Genomic DNA, 26,908 nt, shown 5'->3' with positions numbered 1-26,908 from the left:
TTTTTTTTCGCATCTGACACAGAATCAATGATTGATATCTCACTTACAACTGACCAATCCAGGCTTTAGTGAATTATGTTTGTTCATAAATGTACACTCACGGCGAATGGTGTGTTAATCAATGTTTACTGTTAGCAATGAAGGTTCAAACTTATAATTACCGCTCATTCAAATACAATAAATTACTAAAACGTATGATTGATATTTTAATTTCGGACGCCTAACTGTTTAGTGAATTCGATGACCTGGAGTTCTCAATGTTTTAGAAAATCGCCGTAACTCAAACACAATAGAGGTTATTCCAACAAAAAAAAGATAAAAAGAAATGGCCTATTATTGGTCGTAATAAATCGGGCACATTAATATTGTCCATCAGCAAAAACTTGGGTATTGTTCGCTTTGACGTGAATGATAGAGGATCTCACCGTTATTTTTGGTGATATAGGTACACTTGATCTTTGCCCACGGAAGAGGTGTTACACCGTTAACCATTGTCGATTGTATGCCACATAATGATCCGTTTGCTGACCACTTAGTTGCCACTGACAATAAACTAACAGACGGAATTCACGTCTTGTTACAGTAAATAAGGGCACACAATTTTTATTTTTTTTCAAATTACATACTTCATCCTAAATTGATTCCCTTTGCAAAGAGTGGTGTCATAAACAATAATTAGGGTCCCATTATTAAATTCAATCTCGCCTCCATAAATTGACGCATAATAAAGCGTCTAAATAAAACCACTATTTCATACTAAATTTGAGACTTCGATCGGATTTAATGCGCGGATCCGGCGTCATACTCAATAACAGTTCGTTCGTGGTCCATTACTGAGAACAGGAATCTGTAATGTTCAGTATGCAGGCTATTAATTTTGGTTCGCGGGCGGATGTCGTGAAGGCGTCGCTTGGCCGCGGCTGGCGTCTCGCGCAGGCGCCATGGCTGCCGCGACGCGCCGCTTGCGCATAAATATAACTGCCTTATTGTTGCACCCCGATCAAGGAGTAAACAACATTGGAACGATTCCGTGGACTGGCCAGTTTCGGTGACATATCGAATACATTAATACACCACATTCCTTCAAACCTGTTCATTAAAATTAGTCTTTTTGATCACATTAATTCATTTTGATGGGTAATTAGCATTTTCGCGGACTTTGCTAAGTATAGTGTGTCTATTTGGAACTAATACGATTTAGTATTTAAAATTATATTTCTTCCTAAGACTTATGTTAAAAAATATAGAACATTAACTTCTAAACGTTTTCAGGATTTGGTGCTGAATTGCAAGATTGCGATTAAGTTACACGAGATGAGTGTAATAACCATTTATTAAGAGTTAAACACGTTAAGATATTGTGAATTATTGGTTTTATTTTGTAGGCCGTGCTGTCACTTCAATACTTTACAATTTCAAAAACAAAGGCACACAAAGAGGGCTTTGTGTGTCAAACCTTGTTAGTACTTTGTTTATTGACGTCAAACTTCTTAAATTATTGTGCTTATAATGAGCACATTTTGTCGCCATAAAAGATCATCAAACGAACAAGGAAATGGCAAATATATCAATCTTCTATTAGTTATAAATACCATTAATATTATCATAATTAAATGGCAAATTAAGCAGCAGCCGTTAATCATTCGATTGTCGGGCCCTTAATTATCTCATTCTTATCTTAATCCTCATACATTTATAATCTCTGACGTAATTCGTGTAATAAATTGATTTGTAAAGCGAAACTAATTATGCTATGATAAATCAATTAATTTTAACAAATAAGCGAACTGTTGCATTCTTGTGAGAGGTCGTTTTTTGTTCGTACGTGGAATCTCTAAAGGCTACATTGAGAGTTTAATAGGTACAGGAAGATATTATTATGAGTAAATAACTCTTGAAAAGGTGGCCTCGATTGTGACGGTACTTCTGGATAAGTCCAAATCGTTTCATAGAAACCTTTGCTTTATATTCTTGATTGAAACCGCATTATGAGATTGGAATAGAATGTTCTGAGCCGATGCGCACGATTTGCTTTCAAAGTTTATATCTTTACATATTATAGGTAATACTAGTGAGCAAGTGTCGTGGTTTCCGTGTTAGAATAAAATACTGTAGAGCTTTTCAGTTGGGTTCTGTACCTACATATAAGTACCTACACATTTAGTAGACATTAACGCAAACTTGGGGGTCCGCGCTTTTGGTTAGTTAATTTAATTTTCTACAATAATTAATTACAATAATCGCCGTCTTGGTCTCACTATTTTATGTCTGCTTACTTTTACTGAAGTCTATGAGAGTCCACCGCTTATTTATAGGTATATTGACTGTGTAAATATTTTAAGACACTTAAAAGAAACAGCCGATATCAGTCTCATACAAAATGTCTTTAACCTCCCCACTCAGAGTCATTTAATGGTTACTTAAGCCATTCCTTAGTGAAGGATTTGTATGACATTCCGTCACTAAGGAGTGACTTAAGTAATCATTAAACGACTCTGAGTGTGGCAGTAAGAGGTTAATTAAATATTACAATAACAATACAATATTTCTATAACAAAGATTTTTTATACCATACTTCCTTGGTCTAAATAATTGAAACTCCTCTTTGTCAATAATGGAACAATAATAACATAAAGGTCAGAAATGATATCAAAAATAATTGACAAGATTAATGTTCAATCAAAAGATTTTTAAATGCAAATTGCAAATTCTTAATCCTCAAATTTAATGCTTATAAAATGCCAGTCTATTGTCAGAAACATTACGGGTTAAAAATTTGTCATAAAACAGCAGGAGCATCAATTATTTTGTAATTTTTACTCCCCTTGAGTACTTTTGACAAGGGAAGACGTCTGGTAGATACGTTCAATTATATTTTAAATATTTAATTAAGTATACTGAACCGCAAGATTAATTTTTATGGTAACAAAGTCGATCAATATTAAAGTAGTAATTAATCAGCTGTTAAGCATAATGTGTGAACAATTATTGTAGAAACTTGATCGTTAATTAATTATATCGTCAGTCGGTAGCGCCTTTATGAGCCAATTAATGTTTTTCTTATGAAAACAGAAAATGGCCGATTGATTTTAAGAAAAATAATACGCACGGTACACGTGATTAAAACTTAACTAAGAACTCATACTTACGTTTTTGTAAAAGGTCGAAATTAACTTTTTTGTTAATGGAAGGAAACGTTCACAGCGCGTCATAAAATATGTTTCATTGATTTATCTTTTCATTTTTCGTAACCACATTGCGGTATTCTGACAGCTTCATAATCAAGTTGACAGCCGTGAATGCTATACCTACTTTTAATTTCTTTTTTAGGTCGTTCATCAAAAATGTGGCACAAAAATTCAGTATTAAATTAGTTTTTTTTGAAAACAGAACCCCAAATTTCATATAAGTCGTATTTAGAACAAAAAGAGGAAGACTTGAAATAAATGTCATGGTTGGTGGGCGCGACATACGGTGCCAAAATCTCGAGTAAGGACGGCCGCGAAGGTCGCATTCCGTTGTCAAGTTTATTTCTTTTTTCCAAAGAGCCGATGCTCCCTAATAAACTGGCAGGTTGAGGGTCGATCACATCGCCAGCAAATTCTGGCAGTTTCTGATGAAACCTGCTCCAACAATAAAAGTGAACCATAATTACTGGCAGTCAGTAAAATGATCATTAAAACGTTGGCGCTTCTTTCCGGACCCGAGAATGCAATACGATAAAATTCATATTTTTATTAAGACTTTGGTCAATTTGTCAAACTTGGTCTTGAACTCAGCATGAGTTCTTATAGAGGAAACAAGCTTTTATGATCCGTACCTAGTACATAATATTATGATGATTACTTGAAAATACCTGAAGTCGATCAATTTTGGCATTTGATTGGAATGTTAAGACACAATTTAGGTGTTGTAAAATAGTCTGGTATTTTATACGAAGATCGTAAAAACTGATCGAATTAGCAGTTGCTAAATTCGATTGATATTTTATACGAGATCAGTTTCAAGATATTTTGCTCTGCAAGTTTGTTACAATGTCATACCAATAAATGTTTTACGATAACATGATGGCAGTAAGATTCGTCTTTATTTCAGACTAAATAATTACAAAGTATTAATTGCTGGGTCGTAAATATAAATGGCAGTAACTTCTAAATAATATTCCATTTAACTATTAATGGAATGTTATCATTTAAGCATCGTACGAATATAACAATTTGATTGCTTCAAAGCTAAATTGCTTAATATCATGAGTTTAATGCCATTTGCAGATATTTGTCAAAGCTGAATGGAGATCGACCTTAGATGAACTCTCAAATGATTTAAGCTATGAAAGTTGTGCTAAGATAAATGAAGAAAATATGAGCAATTTGATGAAAATTATTGTCAATACAGGGTTTGTAATGAATGAAAACAATTGATAACTTTGTATGCAGAGTGACAAGTCACCCATGTTTCAGGCATAGGTACTACGTATAAGGCAAATAAACTATGATAGATAATTAAAAAGCTACAAACATGAACTCAGCACATCTACTAAAAGTTCCTCATAAAATTAAACAAATGACACTTTTATCGGGCTGCAATGGCGATAATTGGTGACCTCTTAAAAGATAATTAATAACTGTTTTATCACTTTAATTAATATATTCACAGGTAATTGAAGCTGCAAGCGCGGGGTCATTGAACTATAAACAAAAACAATGGAAGCTTCAAGAGTAAGTGCATACCTGCAACGAAAAAGGATTCAGGAAAAAATTACACACAAAACACTACACATGACAATAATGCAAATATTAGTTTAGGGAATTAAAACAATATTTTAAAGTTATCAGAGCAAAAACGATGAAACTGAAGAGCCAATTGAAACCCACAATTGTTTGTTTAAGTGAAGCATCAATTACATATTTGGAAAATGAGTAACAAAAAGCACACAACCGATGTATGTATGTAGTAGCTTTAGTTTTCCATATAAAGAGATGTATACAAAACTGTTTTATTTGTGTTCACGTACGACAATTCAGGGAGATATTGCTTTGCCTATCTGACCTACTCAGCCAAGTTACCCGGCTGAGTAGGTCAGATAGGCAGTTGCTCCTTGTAAAACACTGGTACCCAGGTGCATCCGGTTAGACTGGAAGCTGAACCCTTCATAGTACGGAAAAAGCCTAGCCAGATGATGTATGACAAATATTACAATTGAAAGGTAAGTCAAAATTGCTTTACAACAAAGGTTCCTCTCAGGTGCCTCAATTCAAAATTACACTATACAACAAAGACTCAATCGTCTACCAGCCTTAACGAAGGAACCACGAAGAAACGATTGTATGTACTCGTAAAAATACATGACAATCTCGAACAATCATGTTGTGAAAGAACATTACACATTACTAAATATTTATGTATCATCTGTAGTTCCTTAAATCTGAGGGTCATGACCTAATGTGGTGTCACCTTCTTCGCGGCCTTTGCTCACTATCTCTATATTTAGCGAAGCGCACTTTATTGTTGATCCCCACGGAGTAAAGAAAAATGAGTGGAGATGGCATAATACAGGTAGGTCAGGCGCCTTCTTCTAGGGCAAATTCGTACGGTGGGCATGTAAAAACCGATCAGTTACGAGTAAAGTAACGAGGCGTTTGGGAGGTTTGAGACATCTGTCAACGATTTTTGGCTTTACATATAATGGTCATGTCCAAAGAAAGCCTTTAAGGGAACAGTAACTTTCCTTGTCCGCCACTTACCTGCATTTTAGCGCGCTACTTTCTTAGGAGATTTTCCGTTATGGCACCTCCGCTAGTCATTTTGTTCTCCATGTTGATCCCTCTGTGAATTCTACTGACGAACTTCGCACTCTCGTAGGACACGCGACTTTCTAGGTGAAGGACCGATATGAATAGAGGTCAGAAATAGAAAAGATTTTATCAATTTGCTAAGTGACTGGTAAATTGTAGTTGTGAGTTGGAAATTATTTGATAAGATGTGACCAGGACGATACTGTCTTAAAAATATATTTAAACTGTTTTCTTTGTATGTGTGAATAACCTTAACGTTAGTTATTGAATGTTAAAATTGCTAAATTAATTGGATGGCATAGGTATAACCTAGCTATTTTGTCCTCCGTGGGAATAACATGGTTTCACTGCTGAAACCGATTCAGAAATTAGTGCAAAATGAATTCTGCTTGATCATGAACAAGAATACGAGTATTCAAATCCGCTCCTTATAACTATCGATCATAAATATATTGGTTAGGCATTATCGAAAAACAATGTTTTTTTATTTCTACAGCAGGACATTATTTATGAACCGACCTGATTCTGCCCACGAAGGTCTAACCCCACATTAAATAAGAAGTAACGTGTGAAGGACGAGATAATACAATTGGCTTGGATGAGAACAGGCAGATTTATGTTAATTTCATTGTATACATATTTTTTATCCTAAAAATACAAGGCGCAAGATATATTGCTTAAATAACAATGGGTCACACACGCTAAGTTCATAATGTAAACATTACTATTTGTCAAAATTGTCTAAATTGTCAGATGTTTATGAGGTGCTCTTAGTCGCTTATTTGTTTAAAATTAAAACAATATACATAATTTTAATATTAAGCGGTGGTTGCAAGTCGTGCATTTATCGATGGGGACAGTTTCGGTCTATATAGCATCTTTAGGTTGATTGAAAAATATTTGATTCCTATTTCATACAACAATATCTATGGCAGATATAATTAATCATTCTGAGTGAGCTCATCATCATCATCATCATGATGAGTGATTCTGAGTGAGCTAAATGTTCTTTTTTATTGTATAAGCTCTATTGACATTATATATTTTTTAACAAAAACTTTGTTATCAATACATCCACGCGAGTATCTCACAATGCACTTGATGTCAAAAGTGTATTGACGCGCATGCGTTGACACTTTAACACAAAAAATATATGGAAACATGACTCGATGACAAATCCTGATCAAATATACTATATTGTAGCATTAAAGCCTAATTTGTATAAAGCAAACAAAAAACGTTACTTTGTTTTAACTTATTGAGTTTTCTTGTTTTTGAGATCGTACTAATTACTTTGATGATTTAGTAGTTCGTGGATAAGGGCTGTAGAGTAAATAAGTTTGTGGGTTTTGGCACATTATGATCTTGCACAAAAAAGCCTATTTCGCACATAGGTACACAATATTGAAATGTTAAGTGGTAACCTAAGGTTGTTAACTTTAAACTTTTCGAACAAATAGGTAAATCCTCGCGTTTAAGACATAATATTATAATATAAATAAACAGTGCCATATTTTTCTACGAACACATTACTATTTAGTGCTAAGGTGACATACGCCGAAATCAAAATACCTATACTCACTAGTATACTTCGAGGAAAACTTAATACCTAAATGCCATACAGTGACTGTTACACACCTAATTTATATTTAGGCGCCATCGAACTAATAATGATCACTAATGGTATTGCTTTTGCGGTTTCATATCTTTGACATTTTATTTGAATTAAAAACAAGATTTCACAATAATTTTTAAACAAATAAAATATGATTTTCTAAGTCAATATTGGTTTCGTAGAAGTAAATCTTGATGATTCGTGTGGCGCCTATATTACGGCTAAATTGTCCGGACCGTGGCTCGTGCCAGCCACAACCTAGCCTACCTATATTCCTTATAGACATATTAGAATAAACAAGTATCAAAAGATAAAATTGCTTCTTTTATATGACAAGAAGAGGCCGTTACTCAACGAATAAATGGTCTACTTGGTATCGAAACTGATAATGATCAGAGATTGCTCCTATTAAATGTATCTCAAACTCTTTTGTGGGCCCTTTCTTTTTGAATTCAACAACTGTCAGACGGTAAGGTTAACCGTTCAAATTCATTTTAGATAACGTCGAATTTCGCAGGTATCGAACCTTTTGGGGGCAATGCACGTTTTAATTGTACACTTTTGATCACTGTTGAATCTTATTGACTGAAGTATGACTAAAGTCTTTGTTAATCAAAAAGGTTGTTTATTAATCAATTGTTAATACCCAAAGACAACATGTCAAATCATTGTAAGCTTAAGATTACACAACAAAAAGAAATGTTAAATAATTACAAATCACGCTAACATAATGTAAATACTGTCTTTTGGAGATGTTTTGAAATTTAAGATGGAGTTGGGACCGTCGATAAATAATACACATTTATTTCCTGCTTTAAGGTTGACGACTCCTGTTAAGGATGTAAACTTACGGTACATACGAGTATACGAGTAGGTATTCTAAACTATATGAAGTAATGAACTTTTGTGGCCAGAGGTTTACAAGCCACCTTTACTTCTCCTGTGAAACATACTAAACAATATGACGTTACTTTTACAATCTTGAAACACACTTATACTATAAAGCTGAAGAGTTTGTATGATTACTTGAAAAAAACGAATACTGATGCAATCTGAACCTTTTTTTTTAGTGACAGATAGCCCATCATCGAGGAAGGCTATAGGATACTTTCACCCTTGGTGCGTCTAGTAGGGCGACGATTGCAACCTCTGGCGAAACCTAGTCATCGTCCTCCTGCCCTTATCCCAATTTATTTGGGGCCGGCGCAGCATGTTTTCTTCTTCCATACTCTGGCGAAACTTAGTCAAAAAATAAAATAGATAAGTTCATATTAGAACTAGTTAACAAGCCTGATTTATTTTGAACTCAGAGTAAGTCAAGGCGGTTTGTTCAAACAGCCCCAGGCCAGTCATTCAAATAGTCAATATATATTTAAATAAAATGCGTTGATAGATGATCTATTTATTTAAATTATAAAAATCAATTATTTTACTCAAATGGCTACTGTTTGATTACTTCATTAAATCGAACGATCGTATTTTTGCCAATTGATCATATATACTAAAATAATATTTATAAAACTGGTCATTATTATTCGCGAATGAATATTGTATGTATTAATTAGTAATTAAGCAATCGCAGATCCGCGATCAATTACAAATTGAGTATATTGCACTAAAGAGTAATTAGTTTAGAGTGTAAAATTACATAGTATTTGGTAAATTGAAATAATTACAACAATTTTTGTACCTACTATTTTAATCAAACATATAAGGCACTGAGCAAAGGTACACTAATATAATCAACAGTCAATAATTTAATTTCTGATATATGCATCGCTACCAAAAGCAGTTTTCCTTAATAATTTTCTGACTTGATCTAGTTCTTTATTATAAAATTGACAATAAATGAAATATAGCAAAACCTGGCATTTCATTTTAAAATCCTATAACTTGTTTGCCAACAATAATTTTGTATGTTAATTACTAATCAGATTATTCGAATGGTCTAATAATAATTGCAAATGTAACAAAGTTAACCTACTTTGTGACACCGCCATGACCTTTATTTTCGCTTTAGTGATGAACAAACAAAAATTTATTTAAATAATGTCATTTATATTTTTTTAAGACGCAATATTATGAGGATTCTACACGTTATCAGAGATAATCTTAACAGTGCATACTTATAATGAAATGTCAAGATTAAATATACATAAGTATCTGGAGTTAATTAATATGTTACATTAAGTTAGGGACCTACATATAATATGCCATCAAACACTTGTTTCAAATAAAATCTACTTAATCAGCCTTTTGAAATATTTTGAAGTTTGCAAATCCTATGTTTTTATTTTTTTCGAAGAAATACACAAAATTAACTCCTCACATAAATAATATACAATTCATCTTAACTGAATTTTTAATTTAATTTGTTTGATTTAAAATAACCACTGAAGAAGCGCGTTTCATAATTTATTATTTGTTAATGAATTTTGCAATTTTATAGTTTCGATAATAATACACAATCAACAAAGTTATGCATAGGAATGTGAATATTGAATTTTTTCCATCAAAACATAAATCAAATTTCATTTGTAAACAATATTAATTAATATTGGGTAGGTGACAAGGCTATGCCGTCAAATATATTATTTTTATTTTTGCATATTTTTTCGTTGCCAAATATCTTAAACCAATAATATTAACGTCATGTTAAAATATACCTATATATTTTCTTTATAAGTATTTATCCTATTAGCCATATTATTTGGTCGAAGCTTTTATACAAACGAAACGAAATAAACTTCAAACGCATGTAGGGAAAAGGCTAGGCAGATTGTGATACGTGTTATCGTACCTAGCAGTTTATTACTAAAATATGTTAATCTTTAAAGCCTAACAGGGGCACAGAAATATCAATTATATTTTTTCGAGAAAATACTAAAGTTTAGTAAGGATTTTTAGGTACCATTTATAAGACCAGCCCGAAAAAATAAATAAATCTTGATTTTCCTTTTCTATAATTCATACAAGATGTAATAATCTAAATCATAAAAAATGTGTATTGTATAACATTTTCATAATATAACCATCAATTTTCTATAACTATAAATACTACTTAAAGTCAAAGCTTACTCAATTTGTGTGAGACTCATACAAATTACGATCTAAATTAATTTCCCTTGTATTTAATATGTAGATATCTAAGTAAAATAAATGGTTATAGGCCTATAAAACCGGAATAAACGAATAAAGTATTTATTAGAAAATAAATTACTTTATCATCACCTCGTTTGAAAGGGAGAGTGATTATAATAGGCATAACAGGCAATTTTTTATCGATTTGGTATTACTAAGAATAATTATGTTATCTATGTATATGGAATGAAGTTCCCCGAGGACAGGAAAACATGGGAAACAGCCAGTAGAATATTATTGATATACAAATCTTAGTTAAATCAGTGAATCATTCGATTTTACTGGAAATCAAAATACGATCACAAACCATTTTCATTCAACTGTTGTACTTTGCTCAATATGGCATGAAAGCCGGACAGACATACAGAGTAACTTTCGCATTTATAATGTTAGTAGGGATGTTATAAGTAAAGATGAATTACCTATTTCTAAGTAGCTTTTATAAATTATATCAAATAAAAAATATATTATTAATTTTAATGTTGTCTTGGTAGCAATGTAAAGCTCTTGTATCGATAAAAGGGTTTGATGTGTACAAATTACAGTTACTGCATCGAAAAACCAAGCTTATCTTGAATGTATCATTTGATTAATTTACTATAGGCATGATTCCAAACAGTTTTTGCCGTAACACATTAATTTGAACAAGTGTGGGTAGCCGATACAAAAGTACAGTTACTGGATCATGTTTCTGAATACAGTACGTTATATTATCGTATCTTCCTTATATAAACGGACACTAAACAATGGAAATTATTCTACTGTTTATTTTGCATTATCGAAGTTAACATCTAGGTGACAAAAATCATTGTTTCGGCATAAAAGTCCTTCAAAAGTGGGTCAAAGTAAAATGAATTGTGAAAGCTGTTAATTGATTTGTTTCGTCGCCAATAACCATATAATTTATAAGGATTATAAACCTTCTCCAGTAAATAAACAAAGTTTTATATTGCATTGTGCGTTTCCTTCTAAATTACGACGGAACTATAAAACTAAACGAGCAATGGAATTCAAAAGAGGTTTCTATTGTCTGGATTATACTGGCCTTAGGTTCTAAGAAGCGTAAACTTTTGGGGGCTTTAGTAAAATATACGAACTCTTAACTTTCTTAACAGAAAAAAGCACTTAAGTTTTTTTTTATTTGAGCAAGCGAAGGAAATGAGTAGAAAGATTTATGATTATGACGGGAGGTGTTATTTATTGAAGCAAATTATTATCTTTGTGTATGCACCGGCCGTTAATGTGAGATCTTTATTGATATTAAAGACTACGCCTACTTGCGGTCTCTGGTCCACATCTGGGTGTCCCGATCTACGCCGCAGGATTTGAACGAGTAAATAAATATAATATAATGGTAAGGTCATAATTATCTGAAATCTAAATTCACATAAAAAATATAGTTTGAAGGGTAAATGAATATTAAAGTTTTCAGGTAGGTATTAATTAAAAGTGCATATGTTTGCAAGTAGGTCCATATAACTTTAACGATACTTAAATAATAATTAAGTCTAAAAGTAAAACACAAAAATATTTAGAAAATTCTCAAGGTCGTATTTTTTATAACATAGACGGCAAAACCATAAAAATGAGATCAATAGGTCGTCATTAATAGCCAAATACCACAAAGTTTATTTGTTAAACATTAAACAACATTTTAATTTAATTAGCAATAAAAGCATTTCGTTACGGCTAATTGATAAAGTACTAAAAGTTTATGCTCAATTATGATAATTTTCATTACCAGAACGATTTTTAAATAAGCCTCACAGAGGGCGTTGCTGCGCCATAAAAATCGATATAATAATCATAAAAGTAACTGTTTTACTATCACCTAATTTGATCACAAAATGTTTGTTTGCTATTTTAATAAAGCTTACGCCTTCTTTCATAAATAATAGAATTTGGAAGGAGCGTCTCATATAAATACCGTTTGCACTAAAAATACGCAAATAAGTTATATATTATGCTAATAATGAGGAAATGTAACATTTTATTAGCATAGATACCAGGATGCAAACAAAATATATTATGTATATAGAGTAGAAATCGAAAAGTATTGTTATTGGGCACTTTAGGTATTTCCATAATGGTTTGTTTTGACGGTGATATGAATGTAGATGAGGGAAAGCTGTCACCATAAACTAGATTACCGTTGCCGGAGCCTATCGATTTAAATGCGATTTTTGGAAATAAAACTTTTTTGATACCTTTACCTGTTTTGATTATATCTGTTCATGAATTTCAAGCCTAGAACCAAGAATGACAATATTTTTTTTTGTTTTTGGCAATCAATGATCGCCAAGTCTTGAAAGTTCTTCGAGTTGAATAGAAATTATATTGTATACTTGTAGAACTTTGCCGTTATAGCCTAGTACCTAATGTATAAATTTTTACATTGTTCTAAGGGGTTCTAATAATCCGTTAATTGTACATATCTTGCTTTTTCTGACTGACATGGCATGACAAGTCTATTGCACTTTACAAAGATATATGTTATTATCGTGCTTGTAGTCAGTAATAATAAACTATGTTTATTTACTCAGCACTCAAGAGATTTTATTAAGGTTCATTTATAATAGAAATATTATAAGCATGAATCATATGGTATTCTTTTGAAAGAATCTGTGATTCCGCGAATATTTTGCTCGTTAGGCAAGTCAGCTTATTGTATTGGTTACGATCAAGGCTCATAAACTGTAGCGTGTGTGTAGCGAGTCATAGTCAAATGTACTCCGATATACTTCAATGTAAGAACCATCTCTGATAGTATTAAGATTAGGGATTTTAAGCAACATTCTAAATGCATTGCTATAGTTTTTATGTAAGATAGTGAGTTTGGCTTTACAATCAGGCCATAAAACAACCGAGACTCTCAAAAGTCAAAGAATAGATTTTACATATCTGCCTCACCGCTCTTCAGATGTTAAAAACCCTAACTCCAAAAACCCTTGATCTTTCAAAACCCTTTAGCTTCAAACCTTGCATTTTGCACCTAATACCACGCCTCATATAGAAACAGCTCCGAATTTCGTTCACATAATAAGGAAAAAGGCAGGACGACGTAAAATAACCATTTGAAAATAAAAAGCAGTAAAGCGCATACCGTATTTGGGCGAAGTCCGGTACCGTTCCGTTTCTCCCAACATTCCAGGCGCATTAAATGTATTACGAGTGGCCACTGCCCCAATATATTTTAAAGAAATTGAACGCGAACATAAACCTCCGACGATTTAAGATATTCCTGATTTGTATACGACGACGCTAAATACATTTATGAAGGATTTTAATGCGATTATACAGAATTTTAGTGTTGTACGTCGGCATTTTGTCATTACGTTTACGAAGGCTGAGGTGACCCGAGCAGACTTTACGATCTACCCATATATGAATTCGGGTGCACACTAAATAATTTTAGTTCGTTTTATTGAAATAATGTAGGCGTACTTTACAAAGCAATAATATTTGGCTGTACCTAAGCCACTAAGGAGGCGATAAGTGATACTTGTAAAGGTTTAGCGTGATATGCCTTTTTGTCGCTGAAAATCTGTTTACTCATTGTTGTATCGCCCTTTCTTGTCATAGCTTATTATTTTATGGCCCCTTACTAGTGGTGTCGGGGTGAATAAAATTATTTTCGTCAACTGTCATGAAACACAGTGGGTGTCTTATGTTTTTATTACTGTTTATTAATTCCCTTTGAAGAAGCGGAAATAATATTATATGCGACTCTGGTATCGAAAGTAAGTAAATTTCTTGAAGGAAGTGGGCATAAATTAATCAAATACTACGGGAGGTCAATATTGATATTTTATTGGGTACATTTAGATTATGTTGGGTAAAAACCACCCCTTTAGATTTCCCGAAGTCGTTTATGTGCATTTTCAAAATATTAAAAAAAAAACAAGTTTTTAAGTTATATTCTAAGACATGCATAAATATTAAAGTTACAGTCAACGAATATGCCTCAAGAAATTTCGATGCTTTTAGACCACACACTATGCAAATATTAATCAATTAAGCACCTTAACAACTTTGGTGTAAATCCTTATTGGATACATTTTTTTAAATAATTTATAGCGAGCCAAAACATAGACAGTCTACCCAAATAAAACCTCACTTAATTGCCAACGTAATAATTGTTTTATGGCTAACTTAAGTGTTCGATCCTCGTAAAGAATATTTAAAACAAAGGTTGACATACTAAAATTCTTTGACGGAGATATAAAAATAACTAAAACCAAAAAATACATTTCGAACTTTAGCCAAAATAATTAAGTGCTAAAATTTAATTAGTCCATTTTATGGTGGCTCAAGAAAAAAAGGTTTTATCGGCGGAAAATCTGTTTGAACATGTTTGTGCAAAAATATTTAGATTCCATAGTGTTCTCTTATTTGTCACTTAAATTAAAATATCTATAGGTACTCATGTAACAAACAGGAAACATTTTATGATTTGTTTATTTGTACCCTATAAAAAACGAAATTAAAGTTTCGTTTTGAAAAACTATTTCACTATTGGAAGCTACACTCTTCCCGAGTAACATAAGCTACTATATTTTGTCCCGGTAAGGGCAGTAGTTCCCACGGGAAGCGGGTGAAACCATGAGAAAACGACTATATAGTATGTAAAACATGTGTAAGTAAAGACACAGTATGTAAACTATGAAAATGATAAAAGAGGAAAAAGTGTGTCTTAAGTTCATAAGACATTTTTCTCTAAGTGGCTGTCGTAGAATAAATAAAATAATTTCGATTAACACAATACAGGATGCACACAGTGGGCACATATGACAAAAAAAAAAAACTTATCCGTTATCTGATGATTTCATGAGATTAGTCAGATTGTTTGCCAGATTTCCCCATACATAAATTATTGTTAAAAACTCAGATTCTGTCAATTTATGCCTAACTAACATAGTCATCAAAATCCTTTGAAATCCGAAAAGGGCATTGTGACTGAATGCATTTATTGACCCTTAATACAATTATTCACAGACTATAAAATTGATTCAGAATTATTCAAAGAAAAAAATCAAAGGTTGAAGGAAACATTGAAAATATTCGTCATACAAAGCCACTCAGTTTTAGAGTGCACACTGCAAACTAAACAGTCGGCCAATAGTTGACACATCGGCAATTTTTTAAAAGAATATCTTGATACCGATCAATGTTTTCAGTCGGTCTAATACCGGCTAAATAGCATTCATATTCACACTGATTTATGAGCCCAAAAAAACTATCGGTCGAATAAAAGTTGTCAGTCTGCGAATACTCTTAATTGTAATAATTTTACCAATATTTTAATTAATCGTTTGGTTGGGTTCACTGAAATGTTTTTACAATGAGTAACAGGTGAATTCAGGTATATGATTACATTTGTAATATTGTCCGATTACATTTCATGTAACTTTGTTGTAAGCGTGTTTGTGCGTCATGTACCTATGTTTCATTAATTACAATAATTAAACGTTGAATGTTTTGCATTTTATCCTTTCCAGATTCATCTTTACCTTTATTAACAATGTAAATGTTTAAGATTGTCAGCTCATCTGTGTTTCATTCAACTGTTACACAGCGAAGCGATTAAAAAAAGGTTGTATGGTAGTTAGAGCACATCTAGCAAATAGTGTTGCCCAAATTCAGTCTTGGTCTTGCAGTCTTGGTCTTGTTCTTGCGTTTTTGCAAGACCAAGACCAAGAACAAGACCGCGTATTTTTAGCAAGACCAAGACCAAGGCTGACCGTGCAACACTTGAGCAAGAACAAGACATAGCCTGCAAGACTCTTGCGTCTTGCAGCTAGGACTTAGCGCTATTTCACTGAGTAGTTAGGTGTAACAGTTCGGTGTATAGGTAGGTACGCTTAGGAATTCTATGAGACGCAAAAAACTGTATCAAAGAATATGAAAAACTGGACCTATGCGCATTACGACTAATACCATAAACATAGCGAATAAAAAAATATCTATTAAAATCAAACTGAGTGCATGCATAGTTATGTTTTAACCATCGGCACTTTGATAATGCGGCATCAAAGGTTTTGTACTTACTTCTCAAAGAAATTTGCCGCTTTTCGGAAGTACATGGTTATGATACACGCGCCGGCGGCTTCTTTTGAAATCTACAACAATCGTTGCCGCCACGCCGAAATCATAACATTTGACACTATTTGATTGCCGCCATAGGGCGTAGGTATACTCATGCAAAATAATTTCCTAGTAGAGTACCTACAGGTGTTCCAAAGAATATAAGTTTCAGAGTACTTAGTATGAAAATGAATACATTATACTGATCACGCAAGTAGTATTATGATTAGGATAAAACGGTAAGGATAGGTAGTAGATGTCATATTAATTCATTCTAGTAAGTATATATTATAATATTGATTACTTATATGGTTTTAAACTAATTACTTAGGTACTATTATTGTACATTTAGTCATTATATTTCTTACATTTTTTTACATGTTTTAGCAAATGTAAGTTTATAAATCATAAATGTTTATTAAGAAACAGTTACTTCCATGGAAAACGACATATAGGTCAGTTGATTTTTCGAATTTCTTATCAAATCTTCAGTTATTTATTAATCTGCTTGATCTTTACTATGGCTATGTTAATTCAAGCTCACAATGTTCCAATTCTAATACGTTTTTCTAAGATTTAAAGTAAACTTTAATAAATAGTAATAGACTAATAGGTAATTGCAAGACTTGCAAGACTCTTGCTGCAAGACCAAGACCAAGACCAAGACTGGGAGCGCAAGACCAAGACCAAGACCAGGTGTATTGGCGCAAGACCAAGACCAAGACTGGCTAAGTCTCGTCTTGTTCTTGCATTTGGGCAACACTACTAGCAAACTGTTAATATTTTAAGTTTTTATTATTCTATTCAAAAGATGAACTTATTAGTTTTTTCAAAATCACACGACAATATGCTGCATTTTTGTCCTTAAAATAATTAAGTATGTAGCAACTAAACTGTAAACTAGAGGTTGGAGAGTTGGCTTACTACAAAAAAGTTAACTTTCTCGATACCTACAGTCATGCAAAATATCGATTTTATGATAGTTCACTTTTAACGAAACCGTTATTATGGCGGTAAAAATTCAGATCGATAACAATATTCGAAAGATAAGTTAGTACCGTTTACACGAACAAAGGTCAATGACCTTTATATATGCTGACAACAATGTTTAATACACAATTTCAATTACTTACGAAAATGATCGAAATTACTTACGGAAATTATCGAAATGTGAACTCTATTAACATAAATACGATTTTCTCGAATCATCGATTAATTATGCAAAAATAAAAAATATTGTTTCTGAATCAACACGGGACTTTTTCGAGATTATCTTCGTCACTCGATATTTTTCAAATAAGTTGATTCTAACTAATCTGGCCTAAGGACTTTCCCATACGCATCGATTTCTTAGTAGTAAATGACATTGTAGGATATCCGATCGTCTTCTTCGAAGATATTCTAATTAAATAATGATTTGTGTCCTACAAAAATATGACCACAATATTCTAGGTAGAGAAGTCGTGGTGGCCTAGTGCGTAAAAAACCTACCTCTCAAGTGTAAGTGTGGGTTCGATCCCAGGCAAGTACCAATGCAACTTTTCTAAGTATGTACTTTCTAAGTAGGTATATCTTGGGCCCCAACGACCGTGTTTCGGAGGGTACGATAAGCTGTAGGTCCCAGCTGCCATTGATAATAATCTTTTGGTAGTCATTACGAGTAGTCAGAAACCAGTAAGTCTGTTAACCAATCTTACCAAGGGGTTGCCTGGGTAACTGGGTTGAGGAGGTCCGATAAGGAGTCGCTTGTAAAGCACTGGTACTCAGCTGCATCCGGTTAGACTGGTAGCCGACACTAACATAGTTGGGAAAAAGCTAGACAGATGATTATGATGATGATTTATGTACTGCAAAAATATGACCACAATATTCTGAGGTAGAGTTTAAACGTTCATGTTTGATGAGCATTGTAACATAGATGTAAAGTAAGAGACGGTCCTAGAATTATAAAACATACGTGATAATGGTCACGCATTGATTGAATTGCTTAAGGACGATAAATAAGTGTAATTGATGACTCTCTAAGCTTTTTGACCTTTTTTTTTTGTTAGACCTGTCAAACGCCTTAAAGTACCTACGATTTAAGAAGACGAGTACATTTCTGGAATATCAGATTATTTTTTAGGACTTTATACCTGTGTCATACAAACCATGTCATAAAGAATGGTTTTATAATCAACGGCATTTGTTCTCGAGAACATAATGGGTACCTGGTATTTCCATCTTTAGAAAGTAATACTATTTTCCATCAGTGAAATAAAGTTCAACATGGAATTACTGCTTACAAGAGGAATCAAAAAAGACCTAAAAAGAATATTCACCGTTGCAGAACTTAATACTGCCTAAAGACTAAGCCACAGTTATGTTACCTATTCGAAAAAGGTTGAATTACTAATTTCACAGAATTACCAAGAGTATTAAATTATTCATCTGGGTTTTTATGACAACAATTAATAAAGGGACGAACCACAAACATCATATCTGGAAAATCGATGATTTCAAAAATTTGCAATACAAATAAAAACGTTAAAACAACATAACTTATCAAAAACTGCATAATTTTCTTAATATATGAACTGATTTGGGTCGATCGATTTAAAAACAATTAAACCGAATTCCTTTGACTAAAGGATCCGGGTGACAAAATTCTAAACACACTGAAAGAATGTGACCATATACGAATAGCTAATATATTTTTTATTTACTTGGGTCTCAGTCATTCAGTTCGTAGACATTAATAAATTAGTATTCTATAAATCGATAAAAGATATAATTATTATATCCAGTTTTGATCAGGTGCTATACCAATGTTCGATATTGTGTATATTTTCGAAATAATTTTGAGCGTCCATTAACTTCTCGTTTTTGCATCTAAATGCTACTGTTAGCTACTGTTATCTTCCTATTAATTATCCGAATAAGGTAAACATAATATATGTTCTTATCATATATTTGTCAATAAGCGTTGGGATTCCAAACGTTTATCTAATTTATTGAAACGAAACAACAATAACATGATAAAGCGCAAAAATAATAATGAACTTCGCCAAACATGGAAAAGTACATTTTAAATAAATTTTATTCGAACAAAAATAGAGACATCAACATAATATTATTTGATTATTGAAACGATTAATTAAATTGGCACGCTCAAATATAGACTGAACATAACAACATTCTTGAAAATAATATATGTCTGTCTCTTTAACATACCAACAAAATCAAAACACTGCGAGACTTGGCTACAGTTAAGTAGCAGATGTCTTAAAAGTTGAATAAAAAAATAATTTAATAAATTATGTAAAACCGGAGCACCCGTTGGCGCCATACACTGCGTCATCGGCGCCAACCGACAAAATTTTCCCAGGAATGTCACATAATAATCTCAGGTATTTGGCGACAAGTAAACAGGGTTGATTCGCGGAGACAAACGTCAATATTTGTTTCTTGAAAACCGGACACAAATAGACACATTAGTATTAATGGATTTGTTCAACAGAATATAATAATGTGACGTAGTTAATCGGAATGTTATGACAAATTCTGATGACGAATTCTAAAGTTGAGTATTGATAAGCTCGAAACCTTTGACCTCTGGCTTCCTGAAATATGTTGTTGTTTGGGTATTTGATATTGTTGAGTTCTTCCCGTAGCATTGAAGGAATTCTGAGTAAATTATGATTGTTGTGTTTTAGTATTTCCGAATATTGATGATGATTAAAATAATAATGTTTTCAAAACATCAGGTACCTATCTCTATGGAAGGTAAAGGAAACTGAACACATATACTGGTTTATTTCTCGAATTTCAGACTATAAAAATTATTCCCTTTAATGCTGAACCTTTTTACACTTCATACCTATAACAAATATATCTATCAATGTATAAAAACCCTGTAGACATGAACCAAAGTTGCCCTAGGCATTAACAGTGCTTCAGAACTGACTGACCTCTTTCAGACCCGATAAACAATACAGGTAGGTACCAAAGTAGAATCAAGATTCATCATTAATCAGAACTTCATATCTGTCAGATAGAATCGGACATAACATACCTAGGCAAATGAAATATAGGTACCTACCACATGATTTGAAGGATGCTTGAACTTTAGTCAGACAAAAAAGGAACTGTTTTACTTAGATTTTTTTATTAAGAGGACGAATTGGAATTTTTGGCGCCAAGGATGTCAATTTTTCTCAGTAAATACAAAACGGATCAAAATACAACTTGGTTACCTGAAAGTTCATGATATAAGCCTTATTTTGTTAGTTGTAGAAACATGATTAGGTAACTTTTATAACAGAGAAAAATATATCAAACATACCTCTTTTTAAAAAGAGATTCACATATTATGGGCAAACGGGACCGATTTAAGCCTCTTAACTTTTTTAGTAGTTGAGTATATACATACTCTTTAAAATGGTAGTAGGAATTTTTATTAAATTATCATTTCTAAATATTAAAATTACAAAACCATTTTGTCGCTTACGACTTTTAGTTATAAGCTAGCGCGCGTATTGTTATCCTCGCCCCGCTCAGACGCTCCGACCCCTTTTGGCGCCTTAGATGCGCGTGCCGGTTATGGAATTATTGTTGACCAATTCCTCGCCTTAAATAGATCAACAAAACGCTAGATTAGGTTTATTTGTCATAATATTTTTTCTCTTTTTGCTAAACCTAACCTAATTCCTTAAAATTCGGCTTTTTATCTATTTGGCTATTAAAATGACTCAACATTTTTAATTACTCTCATAGAATAGGCTTATTATCTTACAACTTCTCAGTTCAAAAAAATCTTAGGAAAAAATGGTTTACAAAAAATGGCACTGACCTTCCTTAACAAAGTGACTTATTAAGTATTATTAACTACAAGTTAAAACGTTTATTATCTATTTATTAAAGAGTTAAACATTCAATTTCACATACCACACACGATTAAAAGAAAATATTTACAAAGCTTAGCGTCACAATTAATCTTGCTTCTTTAAATATTTAGATTTATCACCAGTCCGGTGTGTTCATTGATTTCTCTAATAAACATTCTTCATCAATTTGTTATACTGTTGTATAGAGAATGTACGGATAAACCCACATTTTTACCATAGTTCGTAATATTTAAAATAGTGACACTTGTCAAAATGAAATTCTGTAGTGACCAACTTAAGTGCTGGTTAATTAAGTGTTGCACACAAATTAAGTGTTGGTAAAAATATAATGTCGATTTTTAATTATTTCATTCATTAAAATATTACTAAGTAGTCTAGTTCCAGTTAAATTGATTCATATGTGTGCCAAACAGCTATTTGCATATTAAACATTCAATTTTGAATGAAACACGTGCAAAACATTTTGCAAATGGGAAAAATAATGATTTCATCTTCACTGTAAGTTCATGAAAATGTAGCAAAAAATATTTGTATTTTTTTCGACACGTGTATGAATAAGTAAAATTATTGTTGAAGAAAAATATAACTTATGTAACTCACAATACCTATTTGTAACAATTATGCACATATTCAACAAATGTAATTAGCCAAGATGGTTTGATGTCAACATAATCGTAAATATACATTCTATACGTAATTGTATGTCTTCTGTCAACCACTTACCTTCTACGAGTCAAGATCCTCATTATAAACTGCATAATTACAGTAATATACATTAAAAATTAGCCCCACTACTGAGCAACGTAGTAATTATGTAAGCTACGATAATACTGCATTTTATAACACTTAGAATATCTTAGAAGAAAAGAGCGCACAACACCGCGAAGAAACACGCACTAATTTAAGTTTTAATTTGAACCTATTTAAAAAATAAACATAGTTAAAACAACACTTAACATCGCCACGACAGTGACATTGTCATAATTGGCCATTTATAATTATTTATTCACATTAAAATCGAAACCCAAATAAATAGCAAATATGAAGTAAAAAACATATTGTTTATTGTTATACCGTAATTGTGCGAGTATACAGATAAGGCAGGATTACGCGAGGACACCCAAAATATTTGTCCCCACAGAGGTGAATCACGTAGTTTGGAAAAACATTCTTTGTCATCCAGATTTTAAAAAATAAACAATTTAAACAATAAGCCCATCATTGCACGTAAGTGTAATTTTTCATAAAACACCACCAAGTGCAATTTCACGAGCATCCGTGATTAGTAAAGTGCTTTTAAAGGCGAAGATAATTTTCTATATGACACCGATACCCCAATAAAGTAACTCTGACCAACAATGGTATGCAAAGATGATAAAAAAATGCGTGCGATGTGTGTGTGTAGGTACGTATGACGCACAAGCGCGCGCTTGTGTTTGTATTCCCGAAGAGATGACTTGATGTTGCAACTATATAAAAGCGAACCGTCGATTTCGAAATCAACACAACGATTTGAAATCCTCTAAGGAGTGTACACACGGACAGCCGTGTGACCGTGAATTAAATTTCCGCATTGTGATATCGAGTTCGGTTGCAGTGACAAGTGGCCTGAAGAACTGTAACGTTCAAGTTGTTCAACAATATTTTTTTCGAGCTTTCGTGAAGTGAATAGTCAGGATGTTTTCTTTGGAGGTACGTACCATTATTTTGTTTTCGTAATTTATTTGTAATATTTTATTTTTCTCATTCAATTTTAATATTTTATTTTGTTTTATTTTCAATAAAATTAAATATTAAAATGATTACTAAACATTTATACTTCTATATTTTACTGGAGTGTTAAATCAAATCAAGTAACCAAAATAAAAAATATTTACAGATCGTGCTTGCAGTTTGCATCGCCGTGGTGGCAAGCTCCCCAATCGAAGACGGTAGATGGAACCCATACAAATATGGAGACGACGGCAAGTAAGTAAATGCCAACAACTTGTTTGTATTTATTTAGACATTCAGCAGTCTTGCATTCTAGATTATTATCTGTTTACCTTAACTTAGAAATACCTGCATTTAAATTATCATTAGTTTACCCTAGTCTACCTATTCAACTTAACAATTCTTGCTAAGCCGCTGAAAGTTTTCAAACTAGTTTAAAATTCAAGTAAATAAAATATCAGAGTACCTAGAAGCCAAAGTAGGCCAAGTCTACTTAATCCTGGAACAACAACAAAACTTCTAAAAATACCTCCAACTTAAACGGGAAACCAGATTTCAACTCGAACTGGAACAGATTTAGCGATTTTATTAATTCGCCGTCTGACCTATTAGCATTCTTCATAAAAAAATAAAAACGGTTCGAAATCCGAGACGAAAAACTATCAAAACTTTGTATAGAAACTGCATTTTAAAATCCCGTAAGACCATAAAAATCAACTGTAAAAAATATTCACCAACTACTTTTCTTCACAGATACATTCCCAGCAATGAGGGAAAATACATCCACATCCCCAACCCTTACATTCACATTGATAACCCTTACGATGGTGGCTATGGACCCTACACCCATGACTACGAGCCCTACGTCGGCGAGGCCTCAGTAGACCAGTACAGGCTGATCCAGTACCCTGGTGAAGATAACCCCTTCTACAAAGATGGGTACTACAAGAACAATGGAATCAAGATCATCAAGCAAAACCACAACTACAAGGAGGACAAATACGATTTTGAGTGAGTATTTTTATTTTAAAAACTTATTCCAAATTCAAACCACCATAAAGGCCTTTTACTTATGTACAATAGAAAAAAAATATAATTCCTTAATTCCAATTTTGAAAAAGTCCGACAAAATAACTTCCCCACACTAGATGAGAATAGATCTCGACCTTTTATTCAGTGAATACGCGTTCGTCGCCGAGATCCGATATTTGCATTAACATATTCAGGGATCGAAGTAAAAAATAACTAAGTGCAAACTGCATCGTTGCCCTTCGAATTTTGAGCCTAAAATTAGATACTAAAAAATTTACGTGTTACACATACATTGAATTAATTATTGATTTATCACAGTAAGATGTAAAATCCACCTTAGAGTAATCCTAATCCTCCAAACAAAGCGATGACCAAGCTTTATTCACAAAGTCGTTAACAAAACTTTAATTGATTTACAACTTTTTTGAAGCGCTAACTTATGTTAATCAGAGCATTAACATACTAGAGCCGCGTAATGTACAAATTTATTGCCTTCCCGTCTCCTATACAGAATTCGGCCTTGCATCGCTGAATGTCAAGCTTATCATGACTATTTGCATATGGAAGATGAGCCTTCTGAATTATAAATGAAAGTGCAAAATAATCATATGCACGATTCGATTATGTTGTTACATGCAAAACCGCGGGGCGTTTTCCAATAAACATCGGGCAGCAAGCTAATAAAAGTATCATTCGAATATAGCTATAAATATTTGTACGGCCGTATTCCGGTTCCGACATATCTTTTTATGCGGTGATAAATCTAATTGTTGCCTAAAAAGCGTTAATGCCAACATGCATACAATAACTCTTTTGACTACTGTATCTATTTAGACACCTAATTAAGATTTCAGATTATAATATTAATCATATTGAAGATAATCAGGTGATTAAGGAATTCCTTTCAAAGTTCGATTAAAGTCCTTGATTGTACAATGATAATAAAGCAGATCAATTCACTATTTTGAAAACTGCCTTGACCGACACAAAACGCTGGTGGGTCATAGTTCAAAATAATTTATAATCATTTACGACAACCAAATTGACATTATACGCGCTCATTACAATAACAGCGATGAAGGATCGATGAAGCGTTGATAAAAATATATTTAACAACGAACCAGAAATATCAAATAGACATCAGTTATTAATCACAGGAAATTATATAACCAACCATCTGTAAGAGGATTAAACGTACCTACACGTTGAAACAAGTGAAGATAAAATTAATAAAAATATATTTTAGATGAGACGAGTCTATGGGAATATATCTTGGAAGTAAACGAGTTGCTAATATGTTTTATCCTTTGCAGTTTCGAGACCGAAAACAAGATCCGTGCTGAAGAGAAGGCTGTCCTTAAGAACCCCAACACCATCGATGAAGGTATTGCTTCCAAGGGCTTCTACGAGTACATCGGACCCGACGGTTTCATGTACAGAGTAGACTACACCGCCGACGAGAAGGGCTTCCGCCCCACTGTCAAGAGGTTGGAAACCCCCTACTCCGGCAAATGGATATACGAGAAAGTCAACTAAAGCAACCCTTTTTTCATCATCCTCTGAATCAGTATTTTGATATAAGTAGGCGATGTTGCATTTTCCATTGTAACCTCATTCATCTTCCGACTGACTGCAATTTATTTAACGATCACCTTCATTTAGTTCAAGATCAAAATATTGTTCACGAATATGACATTTGAATTTCTCATAGCCAGGATATCATTGATGCATTTGATAGACAGATCAACCTCGATAATGTTTGTAAAGTAAAAATACTTTTGGTAATTTCTAAAGTACAAAAGTGGGTCAATGTGGACGTTACTCGGTCTAAGAAAGTGTCTGCTTAGATAAATGTAATTTATATTTTAGGTTTAAGTGCTTAGATTTTTTAAACTTAGATACTTATTTATGAAAATTGTGATAATAAATTTATATTGCGTAAAAAAGTTATTTATTTTAATTTACATCAACACCCTTAACACACAGAACAATCTGCTATTTTAAATACACATTTGAATTAGTGTTTGGAATCCATTCGAAATAGCAAACATATAGAATTAAGATAATGTCAAAAGGATGCCAATACCCAGAGGTCTAGCCAGACCCTAAATATTTGTTCGAATTGAATGACATTCCAACCTTTCACCTTTGTAAAGAATTCATAGACTGTCTAAGGTGTGATGTAGATAGTGTAATAGTACCAACCAACCATTTTTAGAAAATGAATAATGCTTTGTGCACACAGCCTTAATATTAATTAAGGGCTTAATGTCATACTGTTATTATCATTCAAAATGTTAAAGTTTATACGAGGCTTACGAGGCATGTCAATACCTTATTAGAAGGAGATTTGCTATGATCTGCCAGAGATCCGCAATCCAACAATCCTAGCCTATTAATACAAAGACTAGTTGTAAACCTCAACTGAACTCTTTTCGCGAGTTTACATCAATAATTATGGTAAACCAAAATCAGATTAATTTGAATTAGTTTAAACTGATTGCATTAATACAGCCTCTTGAGAATAGGACTGTAATTACTAAATTAAATTGTAATTATAATATTACATTAGATTTGTATTGTGGTCTGTACAAATGATCATCCCAAGACGAACGTTTTGGATTGGATTTTCATATTGATCG

At 32.8% G+C, this 26,908-nt stretch overlaps 1 protein-coding gene across 1 annotated transcript; it reads left to right on the top strand.

Moving 5' to 3' along the window:
- Positions 1-23,010: 23,010 nt before the first annotated feature.
- On the top strand, positions 23,011-26,212 carry LOC124634877 (larval cuticle protein LCP-30-like). Its single transcript, XM_047170544.1, has 4 exons — positions 23,011-23,213; positions 23,401-23,489; positions 23,988-24,245; positions 25,580-26,212. Exons 1-4 carry the CDS (start codon positions 23,199-23,201, stop codon positions 25,800-25,802), a joined length of 585 nt encoding a protein of 194 aa, XP_047026500.1. The 5' UTR covers positions 23,011-23,198; the 3' UTR covers positions 25,803-26,212.
- Positions 26,213-26,908: the final 696 nt, after the last annotated feature.

Source organism: Helicoverpa zea, chromosome 1, assembly GCF_022581195.2.
Source record: "Helicoverpa zea isolate HzStark_Cry1AcR chromosome 1, ilHelZeax1.1, whole genome shotgun sequence".
Classification (NCBI taxonomy): Eukaryota; Metazoa; Arthropoda; class Insecta; order Lepidoptera; family Noctuidae; genus Helicoverpa; species Helicoverpa zea.
The sequence above is the reverse complement of the archived record's forward strand: the minus strand, read 5'-3'. Positions and strand labels throughout refer to the sequence as shown.

What these genes read in the sequence shown, in the direction of transcription:
- LOC124634877 (XM_047170544.1), top strand. An exon ending in AAATATGGAGACGACGGCAA is followed by an intron (nt 23,490 to 23,987) that starts GTAAGTAAATGC and finishes TTTTCTTCACAG; the next exon opens with ATACATTCCCAGCAATGAGG. An exon ending in GAGGACAAATACGATTTTGA is followed by an intron (nt 24,246 to 25,579) that starts GTGAGTATTTTT and finishes TATCCTTTGCAG; the next exon opens with TTTCGAGACCGAAAACAAGA.